Genomic DNA, 10508 nt, shown 5'->3' with positions numbered 1-10508 from the left:
ACACTGCAGGAGATTCCAGGATGTGGATCTTCACACTGCAGGAGATTCCAGGATGTGGATCTTCACACTGCAGGAGATTCCAGGATGTGGATCTTCACACTGCAGGAGATTCCAGGATGTGGATCTTCACACTGCAGGAGATTCCAGGATGTGGTTCTTCACACTGCAGGAGATTCCAGGATGTGGATCTTCACACTGCAGGAGATTCCAGGATGTGGATCTTCCCACTGCAGGAGATTTCAGGATGTGGATCTTCACACTGCAGGAGATTCCAGGATGTGAATCTTCACACTGCAGGAGATTCCAGGGTATGGATCTTCACACGGCAGGAGATTCAGGGATGTGGATCTTCACACTGCAGGAGATTCCAGGATGTGGATATTCACACTGCAGGAGATTGCAGAATGTGGATCTTCACACTGCAGGAGATTCAGGGATGTGGACCTTCACTCTGCAGGAGATTCCAGGATGTGGGTCTTACACTGCAGGAGATTCCAGGATGTGGATCTTCGCACTGCAGGTGATTCCAGGATGTAGAACTTCACACTGCAGGAGATTCCAGGATGTGGATCTTCACACTGCAGGAGATTCCAGGATGTGGATCTTCGCACTGCCGGTGATTCCAGTATGTGTGTTGAATCCCAAATTTCTTTACCCGTCAGTCTGGCCTCAATAAAAGTCGAGATGGATTTGCATGTATAACATTAGTTATTTTATTCAGCTTGCAAGCTAAACTTAGTCCACAGTGATACAGATAACATGTTGCTCTCTGCAGCTCCGGGACTAAGTGTGTCCCAGACAAAGAGCTCCGTACTGATACATTCAAATGGCATCAAGTTTCACATACTCGACGCCCATAGGTCATCCTATGTCCCTCCTGACCTGTTTGATCTATTCTGATTGGCTCACTTCCAATCCCTTTCTCCGGCCCCTATTAATCCAGCATCACTCTCATAGACACACCTCTTCCTGCTTTTTCCATGCGGTCTGAAATCCTTTGTCTTTGAACTAACCAGAATCAAAGTGGCTTATTTCTACATTACATTAACTAATATCTCTAAAGTAACTATTTTATATCACATTCGTCATTCCCTCCTTTTATCATTCCATGATAACCGGACTATCCAATCCATAGCTACAGTTCCTCATCTAAAAAGATCCGTCACTGCATTTCCAATTCCTGGCTTAGCCCCCCCTCATCTGCTTCACCCTCATGGATTTTAACAGTTACATTTTTGGGGGGGTTGATCTGATCCAGTGCACCCCGCATTCTACCCATCACACATTTAAGGTGGCCAGGCCCACAAAGATGCAGCCGATAGCGACCACTAAATACATGGCCATATTTATCAACCAGTCCTTCCAACCTCCAAATCCCCAGTTACCCCAAGAGCCAGGATCCTGCCTCCCGTCCAAGTGATCCCGTATGCGATCCATAAATTTAGTGATGTTAGCGGTCAAATCTTGAACTCCCATGATACACTTGCCCTGCACTATGGCGCATACCCCACCCTCACGGGCCAGAAGATAGTCAAGAGCATACCGGTTCTGCATTGCAAACAACCGTAGCTGAGACAACTCCTTGGTTATTGCCCCGAGGGCTCCCAAGGTTTCATTTCCCAAGATGGTAAGGCTGCAAATAAAATAATTCCTATCACTGACAGCCAAGGAACCCCCCACACCTCCCAGTGTCAATACGCTCAGAATCCCCCACCCGGCTGAGTGGCCCCGGTTGGGTGCAAGAACCTGAGGTTTTTTCCAGTTCTCGCAAAATTCAGCAGAGACTGCCCGGCGTGCTAACTGATTATGCAGCTTCCACGCCGAAGGGCAGCGGACTGTGGTAGGGACTAGAGTCCCTATAGCAATTCGGCGGGGAAATGGGGGTGACAAAACGTTGGTCGCTGTACCATTAAATAAAAAGTAGTATCCTTGCTCCGTGTGCAGGCTAGCATCACAATCAGCATATCGGTTGCGTAAGGACCCCCCAGTAGCCCAGTTTATCCAACTTTGAAATGCCCATTCGGGCCGCCTAGCAATGCGGAAAGCCCTAGTCCCAACAGTGATATGAGAGACATTCGCCCATCCACAAAGGAGCTGGAGGCCGGCGTTCAATGGAACGCAAGTGGTGTTGTAACAAACGCATTGGCCAGACGCCTGGGTGATATGGCACCTCCTGTCAGTACAGGTGGGGAACAGACATGTTATATTTGTGTCCACCTCTACCAGCAAACAGCCGTATCCTTCACTGCTGAAGCAATTCTCGTACGACCGGGAATCCCTATTGGGAGTGAAGTGGCTAGGTATGTACGCCCTCCACCATCGCAGCCTATCGTACTGTGAATGGGAATTATCCCGAGGAAGGGGAAGGCAAATAGCCGGTGGTGCTGAACCCGGATCGTAAGGAAGAGTGACCTGCTCGGGCAGTGGCTCGGAATGCTGACAATGAACCACCTTTTGGGGAGTGCCCCAAAGCGGTGAAACAGAAAATAACCTAGACACCGCTGTGGGGTTCGGGTAGCAGACAACCCGTCCCTGTCCATACAAGCGGTGGTAAATCTGGTAGAAGAGATTCATACTACCCGGGTTTTCCTCAGTTTGGCCTTTAACTAACTTAAGTGTATCTCCCGGTAACCTACGTTCTAGCTGTACTTCCCTTCTCATACGCCCCATCCTCTCTCTAGTCCCTTTCACTTTCTCATAGCCTCTTCCTACGCTCTTCTGACAGCCTGATGTTACCTTTATTGCACCACTCTTAACACATTCAAAATCGAATTTACATGTATTCCAAAAACAAGGCAATGTCCATATAATGTTCCCTTCCCATCGCTGGGACCGGTGCAACTGCTTCATGACTCCTGCATTCTCCTTAACTTTGATGACCTTCCATGAGTCGATACCATCTCCTCGTATATGGGGGCAGCGAAGAACATCACCTTTGCATAGGTGATGTATCCTTGTAGATTGGTTGGGGCTACACAGATACATAATATTCCCCTTTTCCATGTCCATCGCCAATAACACGCCAAGCGAAGTGAGGCCAAATATCACTCAGATGGTGCGTAGCCACTCCATCATGCTCCACACCTGTAAAATAGCACTGGAGAAGGGAGGCAGGTTAGTATCCAACCTTTTACAGTAGTGGAGATGGACTCAATTTACAGTGATGTAGGTGGACCCAAGCACTTCGCCCCTCCACTTTAACTGCTGTGGGGGTGGTAAGGAGAACTTGGAAGGGCCCGTCCCATCGCGGCTCCGACCCCTTCCTAGTCCAATTTTTGACCATGACACAACTACCGGGCTGGACTGAAAGTGAGATAGGTACTGGGGGCAATGGCTGGTAAGCCGCGGGGACCTGGCCATGGAGTTCCTTGAGCACTTGCGTGAGGGCTAGAACATACGTGGTCATCTCTTCAGTCATCTGGTGAAACTGAACCAGTCTGCGAACCTGCAGGCTCCAGGGAGTTCTAAGAGGCTTGTCATAAAGAATTTTGGCGGGAGAGAGCCGGGACGGTCCCGCAGGTGTAACCCGCAGCTGGAAGAGGGCAACGGGGAGCAACTTAAGCCATTTCAGTCCCGTGTCTGCTCTTAATTTAGCCAATTTAGTTTTGAGGGTCTGATTGTGTCTCTCAACCAACCCGGCCGCCTGCAGTCTATAAGCACAGTGTAACTGCTGGCATATGCCCAACTGGGAGCAAAACTCCTTGTTAATTTGTCCAATAAAATGAGGCCCATTATCAGAACTTAACTGAGCTGGTATACCGTACCGGGGAATGATTTCCCGCATCAAGACTTTAACCACAGTAGCAGCTTTATTATCGATAGTCGGATACGCCTCGACCCATCTGCTGAACACATCCACAATGACCAAAACATATTTATAACATTGACACCTTTCCAACTCAATGTAATCCATTTGGAGCGTCTCAAAGGGACCACTGGGCAACGGGGTTTGCCCCATCCCACAAGGGATACCTTTTCCGGTGTTATATTGCTGACAAATCAAACACCGATTACTGATACTTTGGGCCAACCCCTGCATTTTAGGGTGCCACCAAGTGTCCAGCAACAAATCACTAGTCCCACGAGCCCCACAATGAGTTGCAAAGTGTACACATTCAATGACCCATAAAGCCAGCACATCAGACATACAAGTCTGATGTGCAGGCGTGGTCCATAAAGAGGAAACAGAATCATATGTACAACCTAACCGTTTCCACATTTGTTTATCACTCTCAGGAGCGTCCTCCTGTAATCTTATGACGTCTTGGATGGTTGGCATTGACTTGTCAGAAGCAGACATATTTATAGTAGATCGTTTAGTCTGACTTAACATCTTAGGCACCATCACTTGCTGAATTTGCGCGGCTGTTCGCGCTGCACAATCTGCTCGTTCATTACCAACGTCAACTGGGGTTGTTCCATTCGTGTGGGCAGCGCATTTAATAACGGAAATCTGCGCTGGCAGAAGGAGGGCCTGCAGTAGGTCATTAACTAAACCCCGGTGGGATATTTCTGTGCCTGCCGAGGTAAGGAATCCCCTATTCTTCCAGAGTTGTCCGAAGTCATGAACTACCCCGAAAGCATATCGGGAGTCAGTGTGGATATTTACCCGGCGATCTCCCCCAAGTATACATGCACGGGTAAGGGCAAAAAGTTCGACTTGTTGTGCTGAGTAAGGGGTCTGGAAAGCTGCCGATTCTAGAATCAGACCATCCTGATCTATGATTGCATAACCGGACAGTCTCCGGCCAGTGGGGCTTACTAATGCACTGCCATCAACATACATAATCATGTCAGCTTGTTCTAACGGAATATCACTCCGATCGTCCCTTATTGTTGTAGTTTCCTGAATCAAGGCTAAACAGTCGTGACCAGGCGCGTCCTCATTGACAGGGGGACCGCTAAGAAAACAGGCTGGATTGATAGTGGTACAGTATTTAAATGTCAGACGTGGATTGTTCAAAAGGTATATCTCATACCTATTCTGACGAGCTGCGGTAAGATGCTGAGTCTGCAGTTGCCTCAGTAGTGCGATGACCGAGTGGGAGTTATACACCGTAATATCCTGTTGGAGGGTGAGAGCATGTAACGGCTATGCGATGGCATTGATTGAACGTAAATCCTGTACTAATCGGTACTGGTCTGGTTTGGCTGGTTTAGGCACAGCAAGTATGGGGGTGTTACATTCTGATTGGCAAGGGACCAAAATACCCTGTTGCAACAGCTCTTGAATTAATTTGTCTATAGACGGAGCAGCTTGGGATTTCAGGGGGTATTGCCGAATGGAAGGTAGCTTTACATGATCCTTAATCATTACCTTTATAGGTGTAACATTTGTCTTTCCCACTTGTGATGGGTATTCCGCCCAGACCTGTGGATTGACATATTCCAACACATCATGTCCCCAGTGATGCTGCAGTCGAGTGTTAATTGTTTCAGGGACCTCAAAATATTTTATGGCAGTGCCGTCCGGCATGACTTGAAGTGCGTACTCTGTTGGATCCGAATGATCCACTGCCCTCCTGACCATTCGTCCCATATCCCTGGCATGGTACTGGTCATGGACCTGACGTGTAATATGAGGGCTTACCAAAGCTGACTGTGGCCATAACTGTGGTGATATTGTAACAAAATCGGCTGTACCTTCTTTTCCCATGACTGTGGCTGTAACCTTGACTGGCCATTCGGTCCCAATTAATGGCCGGTATTTGTCCTCCAACTCCCTGTTTTGTCCAGTTCTGTCATAGGCCAGGGTAACGTGATGCAGTGAATGTTCAATGTCTAATGTCCACCACTGGGGGGGTGATAGAAATATAGCACTGTTGTCTCATCCTCCATGATGTAACCGCTAGCCCCTCATCTCCGCTCTAGCTGTAGCTGGAAGATACACAGTAAATCTCGGGCCAACAAGTTACAGTCCAATCCAGTAGTCACTACAAACTGATGCTCTGCCTACTTATTCTCGTAAGTGACTGTCACAGGTTCAGAAATAGGATACTCACACACCTGTCCTGTCTTTTAAAGGGGCATTCCTGTTGCCAGTGATCTGCACGGCCGCAATTAAAACATGCATTGCTCCCTCTATATCTGCCTCGTCCTCTTCTCCCAGTAGACCAATGGCCCCTCAGAGGGGGCTGCGGTTGTAAAGCTGTTGATGCGTTCGGTGGGCCATAAAAAGGAGCTGAGGGTCCCTTTGGGTGGGTTTGGTATCCTCCTCCTCGCTGATCCACCCACCCAAAGTCACAATATTGGGGCTCCTGCTGATAAACTACCATTTCTGCCGCTTGTTGGGATCGCCAATCATCCTTTTTCATTACATACTCAGTCTTAACCTTTGTAACTGAGCCTCCTTCTTGGCCTACACCCTCCTTCCAATAAAATCTGACTGCCCTTGCCATCTGGGAAGGGTCGTTCTCTGTCCAATTCATGTTATTACATTTCACAGCAGTAACCACAGAAGGTGGTAGGCAATACATTAACATAGCACAATATTGAGGGGAATTCTGACCATTTTGATACAGCAAGTCGCCTGACTGCCCACGGTAGATTTCATTAAAACGCTCCAGAAATTCCTCTGGCTCTTCAATCTTCTTAGGTTTTAGGTCTAAGATAGCAGAAAGATTTATGGGCCTTTGAAATGTGCTATTCAACGCATTCAGGATCTGTGTCCTTCTATCGTCGTCTAACGTATAGGCCTGCTGAAGTGCGGCATGACTAGCATAATTCAGGTGGTTAAGATAATTGCTGTACTCTGCTGGGGTTAAAATCTGCTGGACTAGGGCCCTTGAATCAGCTTGATAAATTGAGATGGTAGTTCTCAAGGAATCCACAAAGGCAGCAGGAGATTTTTTCTATCTGGGATTGTAGACATAATAGCCATCATCTCACTGGGTGTCCATGGGAAGTAAACGTCTATCGTGGGGTTCGCTCCCGCAGTCACTGCGTCAGGGTTTCGCATCTTCCTAATCGGTAACTGTCTCCGAATGTCACCAGGGGGCACTCTAGCTATTTTCCCTGGTTGTTCCAAGACTTCAACGTCTCTCCCTGTCACTAGGGGGAGTTCTTTTTCTTCAAAAGAATTTGTTTCAGCTTCCTTTGTTCCCGAACCTTGTGGTTTCTCCTTAGTTTGGAGAGACTTAGGTGATATGCTTAATTGTTTCTGGTGAGGGTCAAGTCCCTCTCTCGCTGTCCGAGATCTTGTCCTAGAGCTAACTGGGCTTGTGGGACAAAGCTCCTCTTGTTCTACTGATCGTGAAGTTGGTAAATCAGGAGCCACACTATCACCCAAAAGGGCTTGAGTTACTGGCATATTTGGAATCTGGGGAGCAATGACTGGGTATATATTATTATACTCTGGTGGTTCTGGAATGAGTGCAGACCATGCTACAGGTGCAGACGGAACTTTTAATGACTTTTCCAAATTATTGAATTTTTCTTTTCCTGTCAATTATAGGCCAGCCATTGAACTACGTAGCTGATCTCTTGTTTGACCCGCGTCTTTCCTGTCTCTACTTGCGCTTTTTTTTAAAACTTAAAAATGTTTGAAAATTCAAATTGAATTACTGCAACTTGCAAGCTTAGCTCTGATCTCAACTCAGAACTAAATTTACGATTTGCTTAACACAAACTTGTATAACATTTACAACTTAATTATTTCTTTATCTTAACAATTTTCCTTTTAACAAGTTTTTTTTTTCTCTTTAACATTCACATAAATGTTGGCAAAATCAACTATCAGCTCCAGATTTACACGTTTTTAAAATGCTGTCCGTGACCTCCTTTAAGTTTCTATTAATCTCCTGATAAAATGAGATAAACATTATTTCAAGTAAGTAAAACTTAAGATTCTGGCAATTTCAATCAATTGCTTTCGAAAATAATAATTTTTATCAAAGAGGTGGAGAAACCCACTGGTTTCCTTTAATTAATTCAAAACGTAACTTTGCTGGTGTTCACTGACTCAAAGGAAAGGTATCCGATTACACTACAGGCTGCTGCTGTTATCTCAAAGCCTGAGTGAGAAGCACTGTCTGTCTTTTGATTTTGCCTGCTGCTGTTAACCCTTTGAGAGACTTCTGCTTCAACCAATATGCAGCATTCCCCACAATCTCAACTAGTCCTCGGAACTGCGTTTTTCGCCACCACAGTCCAAGGGTACAAGTTTAGCTTAAACAACTATATATTTAAAACACTCACACATAGAGTTGAACCATCTTCAATTTCAAATGTCTCATCAACCCATAACCTAACCCAAGCCGAATCAGAACTCACACATGGAGTTGAACCATCTTCAGATTTAAAAACAGTTATTCTGGACTGAACCTTCACTACTGAAGTCCCATCAGCCTCTCTACCCATATAATAGACTGAACCTTCACTGCTGAAGTCACATCAGCCTTAAAAACACTTATACTTGGAATTTAACCATCATTCAAGATGTCACATCAACCCAAAACCCTAACCCAAGCCGAATCAACAATATGAAATCCCATCAATTAAAATGCTAATCCCCAGACTGACCTGTGATTTCGTCGAGGCTGTCTTTCTGTGCCAACTGCGAGTGACCAGACTAATCAGACGATAAGAAGAGGGGAACAATCAATGCGCGGTCATTTTCCAGTTCTACATTGAGGGCCCGTTGTTCCCCATCCTCCTGTTCATAATCAGTCTAATTCTGATTTCGCAGTTGGATCAGGATGAATCCAGGAGATTCCAGGATGTGGATCTTCACACTGCAGGAGATTTCAGGATGTGGATCTTCACACTGCAGGAGATTCAGGGATGTGGATCTTCGCACTGCAGGAGATACCAGGATGTGGAACTTCACACTGCAGGAGATTCCAGGATGTGGATCTTCACACTGCAGGAGATTCCAGGATGTGGATCTTCACACTGCAGGAGATTCCAGGATGTGGATCTTCACACTGCAGGAGATTCCAGGATGTGGATCTTCACACTGCAGGAGATTCAGGGATGTGGATCTTCACACTGTAGGAGATTCCAGGATGTGGATCTTCACACTGCAGGAGATTCCAGGATGTGGATCTTCACACTGCAGGAGATTCCAGGATGTGGATCTTCACACTGCAGGAGATTCCAGGATGTTGATCTTCACACTGCAGGAGATTCCAGGATGTGAATCTTCACACTGCAGGAGATTCCAGGATGTGGATCTTCACACTGCAGGAGATTCCAGGATGCGGATCTTCACACTGTAGGAGATTCTAGGATGTGGATCTTCACACTGCAGGAGATTCCAGGATGTGAATCTTCATACTGCAGGAGATTCCAGGATGTGCATTTTCACACTGCAGGGGATTCCAGGATGTGGATCTTCACACTGCAGGAGATTCCAGGATGTGGATCTTCACACTGCAGGAGATTCAGGGATGTGGATCTTCACACTGCAGGAGATTCCAGGATGTGGATCTTCACACTGCAGGAGATTCAGGGATGTTGATCTTCACACTGCAGGAGATTCCAGGATGCGGATCTTCACACTGTAGGAGATTCTAGGATGTGGATCTTCACACTGCAGGAGATTCCAGGATGTGAATCTTCATACTGCAGGAGATTCCAGGATGTGCATTTTCACACTGCAGGGGATTCCAGGATGTGGATCTTCACACTGCAGGAGATTCCAGGATGTGGATCTTCACACTGCAGGAGATTCCAGGATGTGGAACTTCACACTGCAGGAGATTCCAGGATGTGGATCTTCACACTGCAGGAGATTCCAGGATGTGGATCTTCACACTGCAGGAGATTCAGGGATGTGGATCTTCACACTGTAGGAGATTCCGGAATGTGGATCTTCACACTGCAGGAGATTCCAGGATGTGGATCTTCACACTGCAGGAGATTCAGGGATGTGGATCTTCACACTGTAGGAGATTCCGGAATGTGGATCTTCACACTGCAGGAGATTCCAGGATGTGGATATTCACACTGCAGGAGATTCCAGGATGTGGATCTTCACACTGCAGGAGATTCCAAGATGTGGATCTTCACACTACGGGAGATTCAGGGATGTGGATCTTCACACTGCAGGAGATTCCAGGATGTGGATCTTCACACTGCAGGAGATTCAGGGATGTGGATCTTCACACTGCAGGAGATTCCAGGATGTGGATCTTCACACTGCAGGAGATTCCAGGATGTGGATCTTCACACTGCAGGAGATTCCAGGATGTGGATCTTCACACTGCAGGAGATTCCAGGATGTGGATCTTCACACTGCAGGAGATTCAGGGATGTGGATCTTCACACTGCAGGAGATTCCAGGATGTGGATCTTCACACTGCAGGAGATTCCAGGATGTGGATCTTCACACTGCAGGAGATTCCAGGATGTGGATCTTCACACTGCAGGAGATTCCAGGATGTGGATCTTCACACTGCAGGAGATTCAGGGATGTGGATCTTCACACTGCACGAGATTCCAGGATGTGGATCTTCACACTGCAGGAGATTCCAGGTTGTGGATCTTCACACTGCAGGAGATTCCAG

At 46.8% G+C, this 10508-nt stretch overlaps 1 protein-coding gene across 1 annotated transcript in view; it reads right to left on the bottom strand.

Annotated features, from left to right (window-relative positions):
* Window positions 1–3105: 3105 nt before the first annotated feature.
* Window positions 3106–10508, bottom strand: part of LOC140388000 (uncharacterized) — a 48368-nt gene continuing 40965 nt past the window's right edge. The window contains exon 3 of the mRNA XM_072471452.1: window positions 3106–3842. Coding sequence (XP_072327553.1) covers window positions 3131–3842 — 712 coding nt within the window. The 3' untranslated portion in view covers window positions 3106–3130. The remainder of the gene's footprint in view (window positions 3843–10508) is intronic.

This window comes from Scyliorhinus torazame, chromosome 2 (assembly GCF_047496885.1).
Source record: "Scyliorhinus torazame isolate Kashiwa2021f chromosome 2, sScyTor2.1, whole genome shotgun sequence".
NCBI classification, from domain to species: domain Eukaryota; kingdom Metazoa; phylum Chordata; class Chondrichthyes; order Carcharhiniformes; family Scyliorhinidae; genus Scyliorhinus; species Scyliorhinus torazame.
Note: the sequence above shows the minus strand (reverse complement) of the source record. Positions and strands in the feature narration are given on the sequence as shown.